Source organism: Myotis yumanensis, unplaced genomic scaffold (genome assembly GCF_028538775.1).
Source record: "Myotis yumanensis isolate MYYU_CA2020_CCGP unplaced genomic scaffold, mMyoYum1.0.hap1 SCAF_2, whole genome shotgun sequence".
In the NCBI taxonomy this organism is placed as follows: domain Eukaryota; kingdom Metazoa; phylum Chordata; class Mammalia; order Chiroptera; family Vespertilionidae; genus Myotis; species Myotis yumanensis.
Window position 1 is genome coordinate 84,224,769 of NW_027223753.1, and position 25,474 is coordinate 84,250,242.

At 39.4% G+C, this 25,474-nt stretch overlaps 1 protein-coding gene across 5 annotated transcripts in view; it reads right to left on the minus strand.

The window, feature by feature from the left end:
- HIVEP1 (HIVEP zinc finger 1) overlaps window positions 1-25,474 on the minus strand; it is a 171,440-nt gene that overhangs the window by 20,131 nt on the left and 125,835 nt on the right. For 4 of the 5 annotated variants that reach the window (XM_070405724.1, XM_070405723.1, XM_070405725.1 and 1 more), the window contains 4 exons: window positions 15,412-21,353; window positions 11,681-11,814; window positions 10,792-10,967; window positions 6,111-6,212 (listed from right to left, as the gene is read on the minus strand). In XM_070405724.1, coding sequence (XP_070261825.1) covers window positions 6,111-6,212; window positions 10,792-10,967; window positions 11,681-11,814; window positions 15,412-21,353 — 6,354 coding nt within the window. The remainder of the gene's footprint in view (window positions 1-6,110; window positions 6,213-10,791; window positions 10,968-11,680; window positions 11,815-15,411; window positions 21,354-25,474) is intronic. The other variant, XM_070405728.1, reaches the window with a different exon arrangement.

Consider the following 25,474-nt stretch of genomic DNA (forward strand, 5'->3'; position numbering starts at 1 on the left):
AGATGGATATGTAAATTTGGAGTAAATATGGGAATCATCAGCATATAGGTGGTATTTAAAGTCAGAAGACTGGGTGAGATTACTTAGAGCAGTGGTTCTCAACTTTCCTAATGCTGCGACCCTTTAATACAGTTCCTCATGTTGTGGTGACCCCCAACCATAAGATTATTTTCATTGCTACTTCATAACTGTAATTTTGCTACTGTTATGAATCATAATGTAAATATCTGATATGCAGGATGTATTTTCATTGTTACAAATTGACCATAATTAAAGCATAGTGATAAATCACAAAAACAATATGTAATTATATATGTGTTTTCCGATGGTCTTAGGCGACCCCTGTGAAAGGGTCGTTCAACCCCCAAAAAGGTCGCGACCCACACGTTGAGAACCGCTGACTTAGAGATTGAGTATAGATAGAAAGGAGACTGGAGACCACATTTAGAGGCTGGGGAGATGAGAAGTCAGCCTTGGAGACTGAGAAGGAATAGCTAGTGTTAGACTAGAAAATAGTACAACCTTCAGGCTTTCCTCTCTACCCACATGAACATTTGAAGAATTGCTAAGCAAAATCCCATCTCTGAATATCACAATTTATTGGAATGAAACTTTTTAAAGAGTAAGACCCAACCTTAGGATAATAATCAAGAAAACACAAAGATAGCAAACTATCATTCATCAAATTGGTTAAAATTTAAAATTCTTACAATATATAGTTTAGGATATACAGAAATGAAGTTTCCTCTAGAGAACAGTTTACAATTATAAAGCAAAATTAATTTTTAGGTGTCTACATACAAGCTGAGACTGTTTATGCAAATTTACAAACAAAACCATATATATATGTACACACACACACACATATATATATATGCACATATATGTATATATACATACATGTATATGTACATTAAAGGAATTGAAAGAAAACCCTTAAATGCAGTTAGTGTTTGCCTCTGAGGGGGAGAGTGCCTGGAATTGATGGGTAAGGAAAACTACATATAATGTATAATGCCTTACTTAGCTTGTTTTTACAAACATACATTATTTATGAAAAAGATTTGAAAAAAATGTGAGAAAATATTTACAGGGTGGGGCAAAGTAGGTTTATAGTTGTTCATATAGAAAATAACACAATAATTAATAAATAATAATACAAGAATAAACTGTGTTTCACGTACTCACAAGTGTAAACCTACTTCATCTATCTACACTAATAAAAGAGAAACATGCTAATTAGCGTACGACCGCTACCCTTCCCATTGGCTAATCAGCATATCCTTATGCAAATTAACTGTCAGCCAATATGGCGGCCGGCAGCCATGCACTGAAGCGAACAGGGAGGTTTGCTTGCTCCAGTGACTGCGGACTCCAACGTTCCCCGCCTAACTTGCCGGCCTCTCAGCTGCAACTCTAAGCAACTATGTTGCAAATATAGAAGCTAAACAAAACCCCAGAAACCGGCTGATGGGCTTCATCCAGCCTGACGGCAACACTGTATCAATGTTTTCAGCAGCGAGGCCTCAGAGCTAAAGCTGGCTCAGAATAGAAAAAAAAAAAAGAAAAAAGGAGCGGTTGGGAGCTTCAGAGCTTCAGTGACCTGCCAGCCGGAAAACGGCCCTCAGCCCCTCACCCAGACTGGCCAGGCACCCCAGTGGGGACCCCCACCCTGATCCAGGACACCCTTCAGGGCAAACCAGCCAGCCCCCACCCGTGCACCAGGCCTCTATCCTATATAGTAAAAGGGTAATATGCCTCCCGGCACCGGATCAGCGGAGCAGCGAGGCTCCCGGCACCGGGATCAGCGTAACAGGGGGCAGCGCCCAAACCCCCTGATCGCCCTGCGGCTCTGTGTATGACAGGGGGCGGGGCCACAACCTCCCTATCCGCCCTGCTCTGTTCGTGACAGGGGAAGGCGCCCCAACCCCCTGATCAGCCCTGCTCTGTGCCTGATAGGGGGGAGCTCCCCAACCCCGATTGCCCTGCGGCTCTGTGTGACAGGGTGTGGCGCCACAACCCGCTCCCCCCACCCCCCCACGGGCCCTGCTCTGTGACAGGGTAGAGCCATAACCTCCCCATTGGCCCTGCCCTGAGTGTGACAGTGGCGGCGCCCCAACCCCCTGATCGGCCCTGCTCTGTGGGTGATAGAGGGTAGCGCCCCAACCCCCCTCCACGGGCCTTGCTCTGTGTGTGACAGGGTAGAGCCATAACCTCCCCATTGGCCCTGCCCTGAGTGTGACAGGGTGCAGCGCCCCAACCTCCTGATCAGCCCTGCTCTGTGTGTGACAGGGGGCGGTGCCCCAACTCCCCTATAGGCCCTACTCTGTGAGTGACAGGGGGGAGCTCCTCAACCCCCTGATCGGCCCTGCTCTGTGAGTGACAGGGGGCAGCGCCCCAACCCCCTGATTGGCCCTGCTCTGTGCGTGACAGGGGGTGGCGCCGCAACCTCCCCATCGACCCTGCCTTGAGTGTGACAGGGGGCGGTGCCACAACCCCCCAATCGGCCCTACCCTGAGTGTGACTGAGGGTGGCATCGCAACCTCCGGATCCGCCCTGCTCTGTGCATGACAAGGGGCGGCGCCCCAACTCCCCAATCGGCCTTGCTCTGAGCCCGACCAGGGGCTGTACCTAGGGATTGGGCCTGCCCTCTGCCACCCGGGAGCAGGCCTAAGCCAGCAGGTCGTTATCTCCCAAGGGGTCCCAGACTGCAAGAGGGCACAGGCTGGGCTGAGGGACCCCCCCCCCCCCCCAGTGCACAAATTTTTGTGCACCGGGCCTCTAGTATATATGTAAAAGCTTAAGCAACTGTTACAACCAAACGACCAGTCGATCAGTCACTATGACAAGTAATGACGCCCAGGGGGTAGACGCTCAATTCAGGAGCTGCCCCTGGTGGTCAGTGTGCTCCCACAGGGGTAGCACCGCTCAGCCAGAAGCCAAGCTCATGGGTGGCGAGTGCAGCTGCAGAGGTGGGAGCCGAGCAGCGGTGGCGGCAGGTGCAGTGGGGCCGGGGTGAGTGGGAGCAGCGCAGCTCCCAGTCCCGGCTTGTGCTCCTCCCCGGCCACCTGCTGCTTAGTGCACTGCTACATCCCTCGTACCCCATAAGCCTGCAGTTACAATCTCTGGAGAACGGTTGAAGCATGGACACTTGGAGTAACCAGGACGAGCCTGATATTGCCACCGAGCTCCTAGAACTCTGCCATCGGGCATTGAGATCAAATCTCATCTCTTACCGATTGCCCCGGAGGTACAGAGGAATGCAGCAATATAATAGTGGCCACAAGGTGGCTACTGACAATCTGGGTAAAAGTAAAAAAGAGATGGATCTGAAGGTTGGGGGCGTAGGCAACAGAGCACCCCAACCCCCAAAATCCCCAACTTTGTATTGTTCACCTGAGAGCGTCTCTTATCCGGCTCTGAGTGGTGGAAAGCGTCCAGCACGGCCCAAGGCGTCCACCGGGGACCTCCTGGCCGGCAAGGTGCGACTTTGGCTGCAGAACGGACTTTTGGAAATATTTTTTCAGGAAGCTGCGGGGACTCCCCAAGCGACTTCCTGGCAGCTCACCAAGACATAGAAACTCCCCGGGCACAAAGGCGCAGGCTCCTGATTTCCTCTCAATGTGCATGAATCTGGGCACCAGGCCACTAGTTTGTCTATATATATATATGCCTAAGTGACTGTCCAACCATCCGACCATTTTACCAGTAGCTATGATGCGCAATGACCACCAGGGGGCAGACGCTCAACACACAGGCATGGAAACATGGAACAGACTGATGAATCTCAGAGGGAAGGGCGGAAAGAGATTAACCAAAGATCTTATATGCATACTAGAGGCCCGGTGCACGGATTTATGCATCAGTGGGGTCCCTTGGATTGGCCTTCGGGGATTGGGTTGAAACCGGCAGTCCGACATCCCCCTAGGGGTCCTGGATTGCAAGAGGGTGCAAATCTGTGCACTGGGCCTCTAGTTTTTTATAAGACCCCTCTTCTTGAAGAAGTAAAACATATAGTAGTATATATAATAATAATAATACCTTTCACATTTACATAAGTTCAGGTATCAGTATTTCATATTGCAACCTCTATGCCTTTTCTCTTCTGTGGGCAATAAAGACACTTGCTGAAAATGTTACTCATTTTTCCTAGCATTTTACTTCTGAAATGCTCAGCATAATAGAGACACTGACATAGAATTAAACAAAGACACTGACACATAATTAAATTCCCAGCAATTAAAAAATTAGCTTTTCTATGTGGAATCAAAAATACCAAAAAGCCCCCAAATAACAAATAAAAAAAACCATAGAAAAAGAGATCAGGTTTGTGGTTACCAGAGGCAGGAGGTGAGGGGAGAAGGAATTAGAGAAAAGGTGGTCAAAAGGTACAAAGTTCCAATTATAATAGAAGTACTAGAAGTACAACATGATAACTATAGTTAATAGTGCTGTATGGTATATATGAAAGTTGTTAAGAGAGCTATTTGCTTTCTCTTTTTGTTATATCTACAAGAGATGATGAATTATAAATAAACTTACTGTGGTGACCATTTCACAATATGTATTTAAGTTATGCAACTGTGCTGCACATCCTAACCTTATACAGGGATTTATGTCAGTTATATTTCAATAAAGCTGGGGAAAAATCAGTTTTTAATAAATATGTTCCTCGGACAAAAAAGTTACACATGTTAATTGGGTATGTATTTTTAAATCCTAACTTTGCCATCCTCAATATGTATCAAAGCATCAAATTGTACATAAATCCTAAAAAGCTCCATATTGTCCCAAATTTGTTATGATTATCCTTTTCTTCTTTTAAGAATACATCAGTTTATTCTCCAAAAAAGAGTTAAAGGCAGTCCTTTTCAGTGCTTCCATATTACATCATTTTATCTGTACCACTTAAGATGTGAGTCCATTTTCTAGCATATTTAGAAATAAATTCAGACTGATTCATTCAGTGTGTTACTGGTCATCAAGTGGAATCAGATGCATTTGGTTTGTTACCTGTATTTTCAATGATGTCCTCACCATTTTTTTCTTTGGAAAATTTATCTATATCAAACTAATGTTCATTAAATAAAACAAGCAAGCAGGTAAATGTTTAGGACATTTTTCAAAAAAGCAGTAGGACAACTTTTTTCTTTTGTTAATTGCTTGTGTTTAAAAATGTGGTAGGAAAGGATAATTCTATTCTCTGATTGGTCAGAACGGATAATCAGGTTTACTTTGCTTCAAAGTTGATTAAAGATAAATACTTTCATTTGTTGAGTTAACATTGTTAAGAAAACAATTGGTTAAGTTTTCCAAAATAGAAAACACTCTGGGGAGCAAGCAAATGTTTTATTCCACAAATATTTGTGGAGCAGCTACTAGGAGCCAGGCACTCTGCTAATGGCTGTGGGTGAAGCAAAGATTATTCGGCCATCGATTCTGCTCATGTATGCTCAACAGTTTCAGGGGGGAGGTAAGGTAAGCATGTCAATCATCACAAAATAAGGCAGAAAAGGATTCAGTACTTTCAGGAGGAAAACTAAAATATTTTAGGAGTTCAGAGAAGGGAAAAATTGCTTCCCCCAAAAGTAGTGTGGGAAGGGAAAATCAGAGAAGGCTTCGTGACAGCAGTGGTATGAGCAGAATTGAAGGAAAGGAAGACTTCGACCAATGCAGACTGGAGCCAGGTTTGTGTGGGGAGTGAGGGGCAGGGTGCAGGGAGGGCTGTATAGTAGAGAGCTGAATCAATGTCAGGTAAGCAGGAAATACAAGCATTAGGGTAGGTAAAAGACAGAAAGGAGAAAGAAGGGTGGAGGCTATAAAGTCAAGTGGCTCATACTTTATCTGGTAGGCAAATAAAAACTAATAAAGACTTGAGGCAGAGGAGTAGTATGATCAGACACATGCTTCAGGAAGATTAATTGGACATCAGTGGGGAAGATGGAGAAGAAGGAAGACAAATTAGAGATGAGCAAACTGAGGATTCTATCGCATAATATAATGAAAATAGAAACTAAGCAGTATCAATGGGAATGGGAAGAAGAATATGGATGCAAAAAAAATAGTACATTATAAATAGCATTTATGAAAAATATGGAATAAAGCCTTACCTGATTCTTCTGTATCTTGTTCATCTATTAAACCTACTGAGACGCCTAAATCCACACATTTCTTGCTATGTGTCTTGGACTTCATGTGTTTTGTCAGATTTCCTTAAGGGAAAAGAATGTTTACTAAGCTTACATAGTATTATTTTGCTATTGCATTTGTCAACACTGGCAAATTCCATTGTTATTTCAAGTGAAAGTACAGGTTGTGGTCATACAATCCCAATGACTAAAGTTTGGAAAAAGAAAATATTGGTGTCTATATGTTGTAGAAACCTGGTTATTTATTAGTAATAGTTTCTCTTTTTCAAATCTGACTCTTCTACTTTGAATAATGTCTTCTTTGGGTTAATTTTCCAATTGCTTCTGCCTGGGACCTAAATGGTTTCATACCACTAATTCTGGCCGGGTTTTGTTTTGTTTTGGCATAGGTATAGGGTTTTGCTTTTCAGCAGGTAGCTTTCCCCCCCACATAGGTCCACAGTCACTGCACAGGGACGCCAGGCTTATTTCAGAGGCCTTGAACGACACTTCAGCACCAGCATTAAAATTTGAATGCTGTAGGCATATATCTGGCTTTGATGGCTTTTTTTTGTTTTAAAGCATCTGTTCAACATGCTATCTTGGAATTTCTTTTTTATTTTTGGTACCTAGGAATGAGCCTTTTTCAATTTTGAGCTTGACTATTAGAAACTATATTTGGTTGTTATTACATTAAAAACAGTAATTCTGAGTGTTTGGAACCTAAGAAAAGAACTCCCTGCATTAAGTTCACTTCACCGTATTGACTACAAGTCTCACAGTAATATCTCTAAAGGTGTGTTTCCTTGGGCAGCTGGTGTATGGACCTCTGTAAGTATTACCAGGCTAAGTGGGAACCATTGGGCATCTTGCCCGAGGCAATCATTAGTGCAGGGGAAGAGCTCAGATTCCTCTGGGGATACCAAGCAGAAGACCCCCCCCCCCCACACACACACACACACACACAAAAGTGCCATAATGGGAAAACCATCTCCTTTGAGAAAATAAAATCTACATACTGAGTTTGGTAAGCAGGGCAAATTAGGATTTGAGAATAAGTTTTTAGAAAACCTAAAAATGTCTCAATCATCCGTCTAGGGGTTGGGCTTGCAATAGTTGAAGGACCTGGAAAATTGCTATATTTATAGAGCCTTGATTCCACTAAGAATGCACTAAGCCAGTGATGGCGAACCTTTCGAGCTCGGCGTGTCAGCATTTTGAAAAACATATAGAAATTTTTTGATATTTGCAACCATAGTAAAACAAAGACTTATATTTTTGATATTTATTTTGTATATTTAAATGCCATTTAACAAAGAAAAATCAACCAAAAAATGAGTTGGCGTGTCACCTCTGACACGTGTGTCATAGGTTCGCCATCACTGCACTAAGCCTATGGAACTGGTCACACTTGTTCAAGCCAATTGTTGCATTAGATAGTATGCACCACATCCCATAGCTTAGTGCATCAGGGTTCAGGTAAGAGGGTGCACAGGCTAGATAATATCTAGGATTCATCAAACTCTGCCTAGCTCTATGATTCCAGAGATAACATGGCTTAAATAGGTTGGCCACATCTGACATTTACTTTAAATACACTTAAAAATAAAATATAAAGCAAATATGGCAAAATATCAATAATTATTTTTAAACAATGGGCATATCAGTGTTTATCATACAAATCTCTACTTTTTTGTATGCTTTAGAATTTTCACATTAAAAAGTTATAAAAAAATGGTTTGGCCAGGTTAATTGGCTGAAATTTCCACTTACAAGTCAAAATACTTCCTAGTACAATAAAAATATTACCCAGATACAATGTCCACTAATAATTTCCTTTCAAATGTTTTTATTCTTTAAATAGATAACCAAAGAAGGTTATTCCCTTTCTAAAAAGTTAATGTATAATTGTAACTAGGCATATTTGGGAATATAAGTTTTTAATAAGCAAATTTTCTCATAGCTTGAGCTATTACTATTAATTAATTTCTTAAATAATTTAAAATAAACAATTTGCATTTAAATATGTAATTAAAATGCAAATATCCCCTAGCAATGCTATAAACTTTGTGCATTAATTTAATAGATAAAATTATCAACAGATTTAATAAACATTCATCTAAATCCTCTGGAAAGCATGAGAGATTAAGTTTCTGGGTTCCTATAGCTACAAATAGAGTCTAGCTTTCTATCATATACATGAAACTAGCTCCTACAGAGATGCAAGCTCACTGAATAGTTCCTATTGACTGACCTTTAAAGCAGAATAGTGAAAGCAAATAGATTATTTTGAGAATGTACTCATAAATAAACTAAGAGCACAAATGATGGAGGTCAGATTTCTAAGTGTTACCACCAGAAGCATCAATTTCTAACACTGCAGATCATTCCCTTGATAGCATTTTGTTCTCTTTGCATATACATGTATAGCTCATATCATTTCATCACTATTACTTTTGCTTAATAACCAGACACGTTCAATAAGTAGAGTTGAACTGGCTAAGAAATAAAAGTAAATGAGAGTAGGGCAAAATCTACAGCCTAATATAAAATAAGTGTATTATTATTTAGCTCCCTTTAAAGGTACTACGGAATCTCTTTTACATGTATTTGTAAAATATAGACTGCTACCAGGGAAACTGATTGTCATGGTAAGAATAAGGAAATATTGAATTTCTAATATTTTCTTTACCAGTCACAATAGCTAGGGTAGCTTTTTTCAAATAAATATTTAGCACATAATCCATATGAATTATCTGACAAAACAAAAAATTTAATATGAATTCAGATATGCAGCATATTAGAGAAATGCAAGACATGAACACTGCTAACATACAATGATCACTTTTCAGGGGTCATTATGCTCTGTCTACCATTAAACATTTATCTAAAATTGCACACGATGTTGGTTTTGAGTTATTTCACTAAGATTAATACTTGGTGATTCATAATATTCTTCTTTGCCAAGAAATCTATATAGTCTCATTTGCTTTTCCACAACTAAGTTTTCCTTCCTTTCTTGGTCTTATTTTATGAACATTTTTTAATATACTAATTCCTTCCCCTCCTATTGAGAAAAACCCATTTCATATTATACTTCTCTTTACTGGTAACATCATTCTGTACTTGGTAACTTTTTTCATTAGTTATATTGTCCCATTACTACTGTTCCGATATCATAATAGAAATTAATGGATGTTTCCTAATCATAGAATTAAAACAAGTGAAAAAAAGCAATACATTGGGTTAAAGATCAAAGCACTTTATCCTATTAAAACCTTCACAGAGGACCAGAAAAATCATCCCAAAACCCACCCTCCACTTCCAGAAGGATCTACATCACAACCAAAGGATTATAGAATTACTGTTTTCCCCAACTCCTCGTGATTTCTTGAAACTTTTTAGAAATATTTAAGGCTATCTGAAGAATGTTTTTTTATTTTATTTTATCATTCTTATTTTAGATACTATTGGCATTTAAGAACTACTTTGAAACTACTTAGATGCTACATATTATAACTCTCTTTAAATGCCAATAGATACTAGTCAAGCAATGTAATAAATTTTGCTAAAGAGGTAATCAATCTTTAAGACAAAAGCTGCAAAGACAGCCAATAAAAAAGCAAAGCAAATGCTAACTCCAAAAAGACAAAAATGGATTCTGTAAAATTATCAATTAAATATTTTTTACAGATACAATCCTTTCAGACAGATAATTTTATAATTGCATTGTTTTAGAAAGATTCTTACTTTTTAAAGGGTGTTACATGAAATTACAATTTTAAGTAACAAATTTTCACATAATGATTTATGAACAAGGGGCCTCATGGAGAAAGTAAACATTTTAGTGTAGTATATTCATTATATGCACCAGAAAATTTGTAGGAGGTAAAATTACCTTATCTATAATAAAGAGTTATAATTTAAGTAAATTACAAGGTGGGGCAAAAGTAGATTTACAGTTGTTCTTATGGAAAATAATACAATAATTAATTAATAATACACGAATAAACTCTGTTTTGTGTATTCACAAACTATAAACCTACTTTTGTCCCACCCTGTATAAAGAATATGGAAAGAGTACTAAATTAATTTTAATAACTAGTTATGAGTTCTATAAACATTGAAGAGTACAAAAGTTAGAAAATTTTTGAAGCTGAAATTCAACAGAATTTGGGTTAAAAAAATCATGTAAAAGAAATGGCTGCATGCCTAAAATCAGATAATAAAACATGAATGAAATCATAAGTTTAATGCAGTTATTATTTAAAATTTTTCCAATCTCTTAACACCTAAGTAATCAAGAAAATTGTAATCATGAAAATTTATTTTCTTCTTCAGCCCCAAATTAAGAATTTTTGAAAATGCCTTAGCCATCATACTATTCAACTGTAATTTGGGGAGTAAAATAAAAAAAGGCAGTTGCTCCTTTGAAAATGTTATTTTTATTATGTATATATATTCTAAAAGCCTGTAATGAAAACTTTTCCCCCCAAGAGGTCCAGAAACATAAAGATAAAAGGCTACAATGTTGACAGGATATAATTAATATTAGTCCCATTTAAGCTACTGCATCATTGGTCAAAGAATATATAAAGTTGGTTCTTAGTGCAACTAGCTCAATGCATATAGAAAAGAACCATGAAGGAATGTTATCTCATACCTTTTGTCTTAAAGGAGAAGTTACAGTAAGTGCAGTGGTAGGGGCGGACATCTGTATGGGTTCGTATGTGTTTCTTTAACATGCTAGGTTTTTTACAACGTATTCCACATTCTTCACAGATGTACTTTCCTCTTCCCCTGCCTCGGACATATACGTACTCTTCATTTGATTTATATCTAATTTAAAGAAAGACAAAAAAATAGGGAAATTGGATACTATATCTCTGAGAAAATACTGATAACTAAAATTCAACCTAAAAAGTAAAACAAGGCACAATTTTTAGACTCAAGCAATATAAATTTTATGCATGTACAGTAACAGAATATTCCAGCTTTTCACATCAACACTCAATATTCTAATAGCTAATTCTAACCAAAAAACCTTATTCATCAACACTAGACTTAATTTAAAAATATTTCCTCTTTTAAGTCACTGGGTTTAAGAGTTCTTTTAAACTTTTAAATTCAATCACAACAACTATAAATACTGAAATTTTTCTAAGCGTCACAATAACTACAATTGACTTTTACTTTTTGGGTTTCTCAGAACCAAACACGCAGAAACATCAAATAGGCAACGAGTTCATCTCTCTTAAGAGTAGGTTTTCCAAGTCATTGTTTATTATAAATCAATGTGAACCTCAAGGTTCACTCTGAAAACTCCTAGGATCTACAATGTTTCCTAAATAGTTCTTACTTCCTTGAACAAAATGGAATTATTTAACATAATACTAAATATATATTTTGCCATGAAGATTCTGTTAGTAAGCTGAGATACCTTACAATATTTATATAAAATTGGCACTGATAATTCTTTATTTACATGAAAGCAAATGTACATTTAAAAAGTAAGTTTAAATGTACATTCAAGAAGTAAAATTTGTACTTGCCCTCCATCAAATATTTTAATTCTTCTCGGTTCACTTTTGATTAAGGAATTTTCTTTATCTTGCTCACTGTTAATTTCAGAGGCATCTTTATTGCTGAATTCAACTACTGTGGACTTTTGATTACCTAATGCTCTCTGGAAGGAAAAAAAAAGAGAAACTAATTTAATAAAACTGAAAACACAAACACGCTAATGTTTCACTCGGAAAATAAACAGTGTACACAGTTAACTTCAGGAAATGCATTCCAAGGAAGTAAGAGGTTAAAGGTTATCTGCTTTATCTCCTCCCTTATCTTTAATATATCTGTGGTAAATCACAGCAAACCAATAAATCTTATGCTATTTTAAAATCCTACCACAGTCCACTGACACCCCAAAATGCAGGCTTTACAACCACCCACCCTGGCACAACATGAGTTTAACAGGAACTTTTTTTTAATAGACTAAATATTTCTTCTTATATCTAACTAACCATTCATACTGCAATTTAAGTGTATTTCTCAGAGTTTATTCTTTGGAGATGGCAAAGAGCTAGTTACCCCTTTTGATATAATAATGTCTTATACTACCAAGAAATATGACTAAATTCCCTCAAATTCAATGAACTGCTAAGTTAAAGCAGTTAAGCCCCACTTCCCAATATTTTATTCTTCTCCTTCTTAATTTAAACCAAAATCGTGTTTCCTCTATCTTCTCCAAAATTCCTGAGTATTGAGAACTATGAGACACAGAAACGGGTTAGTTTTTGGCCTGATAATAATTAAATCTCTAGAGAAAGCTAATGAACTCAAAATGATTACACTGTGCACTCTTCTATAGAAACATTATGGTAACACCACCTTAATTATAACTCTATACAACCACACCATTCACAAGTTTTCTCAGTCCTCACCCCATTCCACTCTCACATGTCTGTGAGGCAGGCAGCACAAGGAGATTATATAGTCATTGTCCAAGGTCAAGTGTTAACAGCAAAGGCTTAAACTCCAACCTCTTGGCCAATTCCAAGCACAACGTTCTAAAGAAGGGCCTCTTTGTTACAAACCTGCTTTAAAAATTACATCTCCATGTGGACAGCTATCTATTGTATCAAGATGACTCAATAGTAAGTGACCATGGACAGAGGGCCTCTGTGGCCTTAGAAAGAGGACCCTGGAAAGCCCCTGCTCTTACAAAACCAGAAATAAAGTAAAGCTGCTGGACTGAGTTTCTCAAAAAGGCAGTATGAAGAGGTAATGCCATGCACCTGACAGGTAAAAACCAACCATCTCCTTTTCTTTTCCTGGTAAACGTATGTTTCCCCACTACTTGCAATATACACACCTTGCCTTGACTTTATTTATACCTTTAACAGACATCCTAATTCCCACTTATCTTTTGCTCACTTTCTTACCATCAAAATCTGGTTACTATTAATTTACCAGTTACCAATGAGCTAAATGCTAAAGTGCTTACCATTTCCTTTTTCTTTATATCCTTGACCACCCAATGGCTTTATATGTTGGTGACACCTTGTTTCTCCTAGTAATCCTTTTACTTTAGCATTTAGCTGTTCTTTTCCATTTTGAATTATAAGCACATTATTAACATTTGGGTTGTGAATTAACAGTCAACCCAAGGGCTAATCCTCCATAGCCACTTTCCCATATGACTCAAGTCTCCAGTGGTACTAGAATTGCTCAGTCCAAACACCATGTTAGTCTTCACATTTATTTGACCTCTTGGCTTGAACAGCTTTCCTTGAAATACCTTCTTCCTTGATCTGTGTGATAGCACTTTTCTCATAACTCTTCTCCTCCCTCTATTAACAATCTCTTTCAGTTTCTTATGTGGACTTTCTTCATCCATTCAAACCCTTTACATAGTAGTGATTCTCTAATCCATTCTAGGCCCTTTCACTTTACATGTTCCCTGAGCAATCTCATTAATTACACTGACACAATGGAAAATCTCCACACCTTCTACCTGAGCTCTCTCCTAGTTCTAAATCTGAATATATGCATTTCCAGAGGCATTTCCACCATGGCACTTGGTACTGAAGAAAAGCCACTGTTCAAAGGCACTTCAGGAATATACATGAAGCTCTGTTTAAAGTCTCATGATCAGGTCTCCTCTTCCAATATTACTACTTAGTACATCTAGAGTAGAGTCTGAGCATTTAAAAATTAAATTCTGAATGGTTTGGATGGACCCTCCTTCACTGAGAAAGTATCAATAGCTCTCCACCACCATGCATACATTCTTTGGTTTTTACCTACACTTCCAACTTCGAAGTATGTCACCGTTTCAAACTTACAACACCTTCTAACCATGACAGACTCCTCACAGTTCTTTAAATGAACCAAGTTCTTTCTCACTTCCATGTCATTCATCAGACTATCAAAATTTCTCATTCTTACTTGCCTAAAACTAACTAAATAAATAAAAACTCCTATTTTTTTTTTTTTAAAGACTCAGCTAAAGTCAACACTTTTGGAATACTCCTCAACCTAGTGGTAGTGTCAGAGACTTCCTTCTTTTAAAGTCGTGCATACTTCTATTATAATACTGAATTATGGTATTTTCCTATCGATGAGCATATTTCCCTAATTTATGAACCTGTATTATATGCTTGTGAACCTACAGAGGTCAAGGACTTAAAGTATAATTCTGAAGGTTTAGAGTCCAACACAATACTCTATCTACCCATTTATCTACCTATTTATCTACTTATCCATTTATCCTTAATCACTTAAATTATTTTTCCTATTTTATAAAGCCAACAACTCTAATAAGACTGATTCCAACTTACTCTATAAATCGTGAACAAATCAAGTAATTATCAAGTGTATGAGTTAGTTATGTTGGGAATCCTCTCTAGCACTAAGATGATTCTGAGAACTGCAGAATGGCTGTCTGCTTATATTTCAAAACTAGAGGCCCGGTGCACGAAATTCGTGCACTGGGGGGAGGGTGTGTGTCCCTCAGCCCAGTCTACACCCTCTCCAATCTGGGACCCCTTGGGGGATGTCCCACAGGGATCGGGCCTAGACTGGCAGTCAGACATCCCTCTCACAATCCAGGACTGCTGGCTCCCAACTGCTCGCCTAATCACCCATAACTGCTTCTACCTGCCAGCCTGATCACCCCCTAACCACTCCCCTGCCGGCCCGGTCACCCCTAACTGCCCTCTCCTGCTAGCCTGATTGCCTACAACTGCCCTCCCCTGCCAGCTGTCTTGTGGTGGCCATCTTGTGGCCACATGGGGGTGGCCATCTTGTGTGAGGGTATGATGGTCAATTTGCATATCACCTCTTTATTGCACATCACCTCTTTATTATATAGGATGATATATAACAATTTTCAATTACACCTCTGTTCCCCTGCATTAGTAAGGGTAAAGCATAGACATAATCTCATCCTACTTAACAATAAAAATAAAACCTTCATGCAGGAGGAAGATGACAGTAAGACCATGATTACTGTACCATTAAGACTTAAATATTCATTTGAGAAAAAAAAGTGCTCAGGGCAAGTTATAATTTTCAAAATGTCTCAAAGTAGAAAGGACTCCAGCTAACCCTTATCAGTATAACTCCTAGAACATATTTATCATCCTGTCTTTCAAATAACTACACACTCATAAAGCTCAATGTGTCATTCACAACTTCAAATTAAAGAATTTAAAGGCATCAAGACATGTTAAAACTCATTTGCCAAACTATTTTTAAAGATAAAGAACCTTTCAAGTACCTTGCTTAAGTTGCTTTTCCACTTGCTTGAATAGACCAATAAATCTGATTTGGAACGGGTGGTTATTGCTTGACAATACAGTGATTTTCCAATCTTCTGTTTTGAATTAAGGAGGGAAAGAGCAACTTTTGTAGGCAAACCAAGTGGATTTGGATTACTGTCGCTTACTGTCCAATCAGTATAGGCTGAAGTTTTCTGGTCAGTCTGAGGCAGATGCAATGTTTTCTGTCTCAGCAGATAACACCATGTAAAGCTGGTTGTGGTCTTCAGGCTGGGAAAAGACAGCTGCTGCATGTCCCTGGCTCCCAATCCTGAAAGAGTGGTGGTTGTAGGTTGATTTTGTTCTTGGATGTTCAATTTGTCACCTTGACTTTTAACCTCTGAAGACTTCCTTTCTTGGTTATTGTCTGCACGTTCCAAAGGAGAAATGTGGGTATTTTCTGAAGAAACAGGTGAATTTCTAGCTGTAAGAGTTAATGACGTGGATGACTTGATGTTTTCAAATTCTTGAAAATCTTTTATAGGTTCTATATCTACAGACTTAGAGTGCCCTGATGACAAATTATCTTCTGTTAAAACATCTGTCAAATTAATAGCCTCACTACTAATTTCAGGTTGAGAAGAAGTACCCTGTTCCAATGTCACACCATCAAGGGGCTCTGTAGTACAAACCTGCCTTACTAACACAGGTTTCTTCTGCTTATTAACTTCATTAGCTCTTGTACTTAAAGGTTCAAATGGTCTAATATCTGTTGCACAAACAGCTCCATATTCATCTTTAGCTCGCTTTTGGTGCTTTTCCATGGCAATGTCTAGACTATTTGCTGGGGAAAGCATCCTTTTACTAGAAGCTGAAGGTTCTTGTTGGGGGGAAAGTCTACCAATAGACATTTTCTGAGTTCCAGGCAAGGATTCTGATAGAAAAGAATTTTGGCCCATCTCTGAAAAAACATTTTCACAAACAAGTTCTTCCTCTGGGTTTGGTAAAGCATTCTGGTTAACTTTTTGCAATTTTGGCTGGGAATTTTGTTCTTCACTGATTGGCACCACACTACAATTAGCCTGGCAAACAGGCTGACTAGACAGATCCTGGGTCACAAGGATTTGTGGCAGAGGTGTGACTGTGGCAAAGCAGTACCCTGGAACACTACTCTGCAGATGCACAGGCAGCGCAAACGATGTCGGCACCTCCTGACTACCTAGCGGCCCTGGCTTCAATGGTGGTGGAAGATATGAAGCAGCCATGGCGTCTACTCGTTCAGTTGATAATGCTAATGAATTCATTCGATGATCAGCCCCCACTGGATTTGAAAGAACTTGCTTTGGCACAGAATGGACAGGATTAGAAGAGCAAGACAGGCTTGGAGTGAAAGCCTGACACTGCAGTTGGTACTTGGGAGCAAAGCAATCCTCACTTTTGGAAGATACACACACACTGGGATTTGCATCTGGTTTGACACTCTGTGCAGCCACTTGCAGAGACATATCTGTGTTTTGGTGGCTAAGGGGTGCATGAATTTGATTTAACAAATTAAGACCAAAAAGCTGTTGAACAGGAAAGATGCTAGTAGAGTTGGAATTTGAAGATTCTGTTTGCAGATCCTTAACTTGAGTCTGGGAGTGCATAGTATTTGTGGGAAACTCAGCTAAGGATGTATTAGTGAGCTGATGCCCCTGAAGTGGCACTGCATTCACACCAGGAATAGCAATGGTTTGGAAAGATGATGGGTTCACAGGAGACAGGTGACTTTCTGGAGCAATGTTTAAAGATATCTGCCGTATCAGTGGGCCCCTCCTTCTTTCTAAAAGGGGCACGTGTCCGCTCACCCCTGTGCCAGAAGGGGACGCCAGAGGCTGCAAGTCAACAAGTGGCATTGCCTGAGGTGGAGTTATGCTTCCACAGTCGAATGACTTACTTCTGAAATCAGAGACCTCCATGGACGTTGGCATGCAACTAATCTGTTCTGAGGCAGCTCGCCTCATTTCCCGGTGAGCCCCAGGAATGCTCAGTGTATGAGAGCCAGCTGGGATCATGAGGAACTCTGTTTTATTGAGGAAAGCGAACTGGGGGGAGGCCTCAGTTTTAGAAATGTCCTCTACATCTAACGAAGCTGAGAAACTTGAAGTGTGAGATAAACTGCTCTCCTTACTCAGACTCCTGGAGAGAGTGGAATCAAAGCTGGACTCCGTCGAGGAATGCTCTATCTCAGCCAGACGGAGCCTCTTCTTTTTGGGTGGCAGTTTCTCTGTCGGCAGCTTTGACAACGTTTCACTACGCTGAGGCCAACTGAACTTCTCTGATTTTTCCTGATCGGGACCTTGGGTTCCAAGGTCCCGATCTGGCTCTTCTGTGACCAGAATTTCTGGGACTTGGATGCTGTGCTGCCGAACAAGTCTTGAGGGCTGTCCTAACACATGCCGTTCACTAGAAATCTTTCTTGAACCTTCCTGAAATTCTGCTCGAAGAACATCTAATAGTGCAGGCTGTTGAGGATGAGACGTGTTCCGTGAAGGGTGACCTTCCTCTTGGGAAATTCCTATCACTTTCAGGGACCCAACCTTCACTGTTCCACTGAGTTCCTGGAAAGAAGCTGGAGACTCAGGCTTGTCAAGTGAACTGGGTCTGCTCAGTGAGTTGGTGTGCTGGATGACTGAGATCCCAGCTCCGTGTCTCTTCAACTCTGCCTTGTCCTGGGTCACTGAGCCTATCTGTTGTTCCATGATGGTAGACAGCTTTGGATCCATGATCTGGTCAGGGCCCCTGCCAATGAGCTGTATTTGGGGGCTTTGCAACTGAATATTTCGATGCTGCTGCTCACTTGTTAAGACAACAGTATGCTTAGGCAAAATGGAAGCAGAGCCTAGAGTATTGTGAAACTGAAGGCCTTCAGAGATTTTTGGAGAAACTCCACTTTCATTTTGCTGAACTTCATCATCATCTCCAACACTTTTCATTTTCCTCCTTTTCCTGATTTGGGGCGTCTGTTCCCAGGCCCCTGTGGAACCAGCCACTCTGTAGTGCAGAATCTGGGGTTGTGTGCTGCTGGGCACAGGGCTGTGTTCAGGTTCTCTCACAGCTACCTTCGTTTTTGGTCCGTGTAATTCTGAACAGTAAAATTTCTTATGATTTTCAAAATTTTCCAGTTTTCTATACCTGTTTCTACAAGTTTCACACTCAAACATTGTCCCTCGCCCTTGATGAGACTTCTTTTTCTCTACATGTGGGCTGGGAGCCAAGGACTTGTTCCTTGCTGCCCCATTTTCGTTCGTGGCACTGCATCCCTGATAGCTCTCCTCCAAGGACTGCCCAGTACCCAGCACCTGGTTTTCACTTGCTGAAGAGTCTTCTACTGCTGCCTGTCTGACAAGGGTTCGGGAATGTCCACTCTGGGGCACAGAAGTGTTAGGTCCTGATACAAAGACATCATCACAGAGAGCGCCAATTTTGTCATCAAATGACTGACTTCCTCTCAGTGGGTGAGGGGGAGGTATTATGTTTGTAGGTACTGCTGAATAACCTGTGGTAGGCATAGAATTACTTCTCGTAATAGGTAAACAGTCAAGGGAAGGTACAGACAGAAGAAACACTTGCTTTGATTTCTCAGTAGGGGTGAAAGGGGACTTTGGTATATCAGAGCTTGAACTTGTTCTCCGTCCCATTGGTTTTAAATCAAACTGGAAAGAATCCTTAAATATGTATGATTTGGGGGAATCGATACTTCCTCGTCGTGAAAGAGAGGTTCTCCGTGGCTTCACACTATCCAGCTGCTTATCATCTACCAAGGCTTCATTGTCTGAGATAAGCTTTGATATCCGTTCTTCAAGTGTTTTTGTTGCCAAAGGTGGGCGCATCTGACCTGGTAAAATCAGTGCTTTTTCACCCGTTGGCCCTGTAGAAGGTGCTGGTGGGCTGGCACGAGGTGCAGAGAGCCCATTATTCTTACTTGAGTCTTGTTCTGTAGACGGTAATGTTCTGGTGAAGGGGGTTGGTGGACTCGCTGTCTGATCAGCACTTTCAGACCGTGAAAAGTAACCAGAATCTGTACTTCCTAAACTTCGAGGACTCAGAAGTTTGCCTTGTTGCTCTTGGGAGTAATCAGTAGCCTGCTGCCTTTGCAGTTGGGCATGTACTGTTCCCACGTGGGATTCCTGCTTTGCCGCTGGCTGGTCCATGTCCCCTTTCTGATGGGACTTTTCATCAGTCTCCAGGGAGGACGTCCAGGCTGAATGTGACCGTACACTAGTAACCTGAGGGTCCTTCTGTTTCTGTGCACTAGAAAGTTCAGGCTTACAATTCGTAAACTTCGGGCTGTCAACTCTCAAAGGGGTCACATTGACAGGGTGGACCACGACTTTTGGTAACTCTGTCACAGCTTGTGATTCTGAGGCTCTGTCGTGCAGTAAAACGTCATCTACCACATGATCTAGATTGCTTGGAATGGAACTTGATTTTGGTAAAACTTCAGAATTTGTTATCATTTTCATTAACTGCCCAGGCTGCAGGTCCACGGAGCCTGGCTCGTTCTGTCTTTCATCAGCAGCGCTCTCATCATCGCTGTCCCCGCTATCTTCTACATCTGAATGGATACTAAGTGCTTTGGGGGACTCGTGTGAAGAGAACAAACCACCAGCATCTGGCTGCAAGACAAGACCCAGTTTAATAGTGTGTGCATGGGATTTTTTGTGCTTGTATAGATTACTTTTAGTCTTAAATGAAAATCCACAGGTCACACAGGGATAAGGCCGCTCTCCAGTGTGGGAGCGGATGTGCTTTAGAAGCACACTCGGCTTTGCACAAGCTCTATTGCAATATTCGCAAATATATTTTCCTTGCTTTTTTGGCTTCTGATCTTTCAGAAGTAGATTGCACATTTGCTCTACGCTGTGATTCACAACAGAGGCGACAGGAGTTGAATTATACACTGGTGTTGGGGGTGACTGTGTAGAGTGAGCTGGACTTACTGACATTGGCAAAGCAGAATCCATGTGCTGGTTTTGAGGAGTAACCTGAGTTCTACTGGAAGGTGAAGTTAGACCTACAGATGATGTCACTGCTATATGATACACCTGTTCAAGTCTGGGGTTCTCTTGACTGTGCAGGTTCGTCAGTGGTCTTGTGAAACCTGCACACGCTGGAAGCTGTTGATTTTGTTGGTTAGATTTAGAAACAAAGTGTTCATGTGAATTATATGAATGAGAAACAGACTGAACCAATGCTTGCTCATTCTTCTGAGCAGCAGACACATGCACTGTGTATGAGGTACAAGAAGACTGTGATTCAGAAACAAATTCTTGCGAAGTCTGATGTGGGGCATCTATTGAGCTGTTTTGTAATTGAGAGGGGAGTTGTACAGTTTTATTTGGTCTTAGTTTTTCTATCTGAACTGCACTAGATGAGCTCTTTTGTGACAAGGTGCTCAGTTCTGGCTCCATTGCTTTCAGTAAGACATCGAATGCGGTGTTTGCATATGAGGAGGAAGTAGGACTACAATTAGAGGAGATACATTCACTATGGTCAGTCCTGGTTTTACTTGACAAAGAACTAGAGTCACATTTTCCATGGAGGAAATTTGACTTGGGGTCAGAGCCTTCCGAGCTCCACCTACGCAGTTCAGATGGATGTTGCAGAAACAAGGGCTTCTTTGGGGAGATGCGGTCTTCGGACTTGGCGGCCTCGCCAATCATCCCAGGTGTTTCTCCATTTTGTTTAGTAAACTGCTTTCCATTTTTTACAGGACTGTGATTCTGTTTTTTGTGAGACTCTGAAGTACTCTGAAGAACAGCAAGAGGTGACTCTTCTGTATTTTGTTTATGTTTTGCCTGAAGAGGATTTCTCAGGGGAGATTTTGGTATTTTTTTCAGGTGATTCTCAGCTACAATCTTTTTTCGTTTCACGCCTTTAAGTGATTCAGAAGTTCCTTTAGTACCAGCCTCCAAGATTTCTGTTAAAATAAATAAATAAATAATTGGAAAATGGTACATAAACCAACTATAATTTTTTTTAAAATTAAGCTTACTATCAAGAGGGTGTTATGACAACTGAACAAGGTAGTTTAAGGAAAGCCTATTTTGGATAAAACTTCATTCTAACATTCGTAAGAATGTTGCCAATCAAAACCCATTAAATCAATCGCACAAAGACCTTAGTATTTCTAGAAGGCTGTACCACTCTCTTGACCTCCGCCTCCCCCACCAAGACCTTGGAACCAGATCTTTTTGAAACTAAATTATGCTCCCCCTTTACCTTCAGTGCAGAGAACTCTGTCTACACAGAGTGAGCTGGCCCACAAATAAGAACAGTCAACTTTTTAATGCAGTGTATTTGACCATCTTATCATAGTTAGTTTCTTTTAAAGCAAACTTCTTAGCAAATTGTAAAATAACATTATTATTCAAACTATGCAATACTGATATTCTTATAAGAAAGAGGACTACTAATACATAATAATTTTTAGAGCAAGCATACCAAATTATATCTCAAGATAATCATGAGATATTACCTGAGAAAACCATGAAATATTGCTTTATTAGCAATTATATCAAGAACAGAAATATAGGAAAGTAAAATAAGCCATTTATTTGTGGCTCTTCACCAACAAATTAAAAAGTCATAGTGTTGTAATGTCCCTCGGTTTAAAAAAAGTCACCAATTTAACTGAACAAAATATTCAATGGCTATGTTTCTTTGTCATTAATGACAGGTAGGTAGGAGACACATAGATAGATAGAGCTTAGTGCAGAAAAAGTAAAACCACCTCCATTTCTGGCTGTGCTGGAAATAAATCATTATTTAAACTGTATCAACAACCCATAATTTCTGCCAACTATTATATTTTTGAGCAATAATTACTTGCCATAATTTAGTTTGTTTCCATTTGTTGACTCCTTAGGCACATAAGCAAAAATTATTCAAGTTCATATTACTTATTTGTAGAACAGCCAAATACTCTAATTTCTCATTATTTTCCAATAGCAGTTGCAATGTACATAATTGAAATTCATATTAAACCAAAATTTATACACCATAATAACCACTTTGCATTTACTAAAGATACAATTTACATAAAATAAAAAATATTTTGATCATCTTGTGATAATTTATGTGCATCATGCATTTGTTTAATGAAAAAAATACCACTAATCTGATTTTAAATCATAATCTGATATGCACACCATAATCAGAAGAGCAAGAGAAAAAAAAAGGTGGCAGGGATGGGGTGTCATAACTAAAATGTTTGAGCTAAAGAATAGAAAATAGTATCAGTATTGTTGCTATCTCTACAAAATGATGTTGATAAAATTTTTTTCAATCCACTCATTTATGAAATGCTGTTTTTCCAATCATTTTCCCTGTTCCAGATGAATGTAGCAAAGTCATCATGTACTTCAGACCGCTCATTAACTAGATCAGGCAAATAGGCAAAAGGAAAAATGATGACTATCCAGGATGAGTAGTTTTGCCCCTCACTTCCAGAAAGCTTGGAGTGGGTGAAAATGAAAATGAAAGCCACCAGGCTGTTAAAATAAATATAAAAACAGAGAAGAGAAACCACTTGGTCAGGAGCAGCAGCTCCCAGCTTGGGCGACTGTCTAACTGGGAACACCAGTGCCCATGTCACCCCCCATCCAGACCCCTGGTTGGGGTAAATACGTTTCTTGTTATGTTTTACATACTTTTTAAAATTATCTTTTATTTTTAGATAAACGTATCTATTAAAAAAATTAAACAATCTGTTATACTAAAAAAAGCGAAAATTCAACCCACAATGCACAACACCTTGAAATATCACATTAAGTTTTAAAGAAATTGTACTAGTACATGTTTTAAACAAAAAGAGTAAATTACATCTTTGTATTTAAATGTAAATTAAGCTGAAGTGAAAATAAAGGAAATACTAAACTGAAGATCCATATTTCTTTAGAGATACTATTTCCTAAAATTTCCTCTGGAGTTAAGAATTTGAAAAACCCTATCTTAAATAGATTTTTCATTTGACATGTATCAGTTTTAGATGGAGACTGATCATCTTTCTTTTGTCAAAGTTTATGACATTTACATTCTATTTGTCTATTTATTCTTAGTTCTCTGTTTGAATTTTAACATTTACCTGGTGTTAATACACTATTTCTGTCATTCAAAATTTCTGTCATACAAAATTTTTCCGGCAATGATGCTCGTGAGAAGCCTGGTGCTGGCCTGATAGTGTCCCCTCTTTGAAGTGATTTGCCTTTTTTTCTGTATAGCTATAATATTTTTTAAGCCTTTATAAATACAACTAGGAGCCAGCTCAGGGTTAGTCAATGTACAACTTTTAATTTTTTCCTCCTAGAACACATAATCTTCTAAGATTAATTTAGTATATATTAGAAAACTTTTCTTTTATTATATCTTCAAAAATATTTTCTGGTCAACATTTTTTTCAGAATGAGCTTCCTTACTTTATGAACATCAATCATCTTTATGCTGTATCCCCATTATGATGATTTATATTGCTTGCATCTATTTCTTTTTTGCTTTTGCTTCTAGAATTATCTAAAGCTTTTCCCTTATGACAATTCAATTTCCAGGCCATTAAGTTCCTTACTGTTTCAAATTTATTTTAGTTTTGGACTGATGTTGCTTCATTCTCATTTTGTTCCCTTAGTTCCATATTTCCTAATTCATCTCATTTTATTGCCTCACATTATGTTTGAGTTCTTGCTTTAATAAATTTATGATATTATTAAGTTCTATGCTTAAAAATTTGTTTCTGAGGTAATGTTTTCTTTAAGGCTGAGCTTTTTGTTTCTCTTTTCATGTTCCCTCTGCTTTCAATTAATTGCCCAAGATAATGGGAAATGGTAAGGGGGGTGGCATTCAACTGAGAGTATGTTCCTAACAGTCTTTTTCTGAGTTTTATTTATTCCTTCTTGTAAGATTTTGTTGGATCTCTTTTAGCAGGGTTCACTCTCCTTGAACAAGGGATAAAGCCTTTGGGTGGGGATGATCTGGGATGTCAGATTGGTCTGTAAATTCCTGTTGTTACAAGGCAAAAGGATGATGGAGGGAATGAGAGATAGATGTAAAAACAAGGAGGGTGCCAGGCACATAGATGAATAACACACTATCATTCTAGAGGTTGACTTGAAGGAAGTTGTGTGTCTCACTACTGATTGTCAGACTTCTTTCTTAATTCTCCAGATTTGAGACCAGAGTGTACGAAGTGGGTAGCTAAACCATCTGACTAAGAGCAATGTCCTCTTGGGAACTAATGCCCTAGACCAGTGGTTGGCAAACTGTGGCTCGCGAGCCACATGCGCCTCTTTGACCCCTTGAGTGTGGCTCTTCCACAAAATACCAACTTCTGAGCATGGGCAACGAAGTTTCAATTGCACTGTACATGCGTGCCCGTACGTGGTATTTTGTGGAAGAGCCACACTCAAGGGCCCAAAGAGCCACACGTGGCTCACGGGCCGCAGTTTGCCGACCCCTGCCCTAGACCAGGGCTGGGCAACCTTTTTGTGAGTGTGTGCCAAAACCAGCAAAATCTCTGACTCAAAATTCTTCTGCGTGCCAATCCTAATTTTTGGAGAACATGTTACGCCTACTTGATATCCCTTAAGGTGTATGTATGTGAAGAACCTTGAAGAAATAATAAAATTCATTCGAGCGACAAAAACACAGTATATGATGATGAAAAGTATATTTATTTTTTAATGTATACATGTACACTGATAGTCCGACAGAAAACTTTATGACTCCGTTGGATATTATCAGTGGGACTTTTGCTGCTGCATCACTGATGACAGAGATTTTACATCAGGTTTATATTTCGTGACCTTCAGAGATATGCACGAGCTACTACTTTTATCCGTCAGGCTACTCCTATTATGAGACTTAACAAAATTCACCACTGAGAACAAAGATTCACAAGCGTATGTTGATGAAAACATGGAGAGTAACGCTGTTGCAAAGTTTTTTAAACAGAAAAAATTTTCTGGAATGGCATTCCAAGTCCTCAATAGTTCGTTTTCGACACTTCTCTCTGGTACTCCTGCCTCTAATCGCTTTTTTTCAATGTTT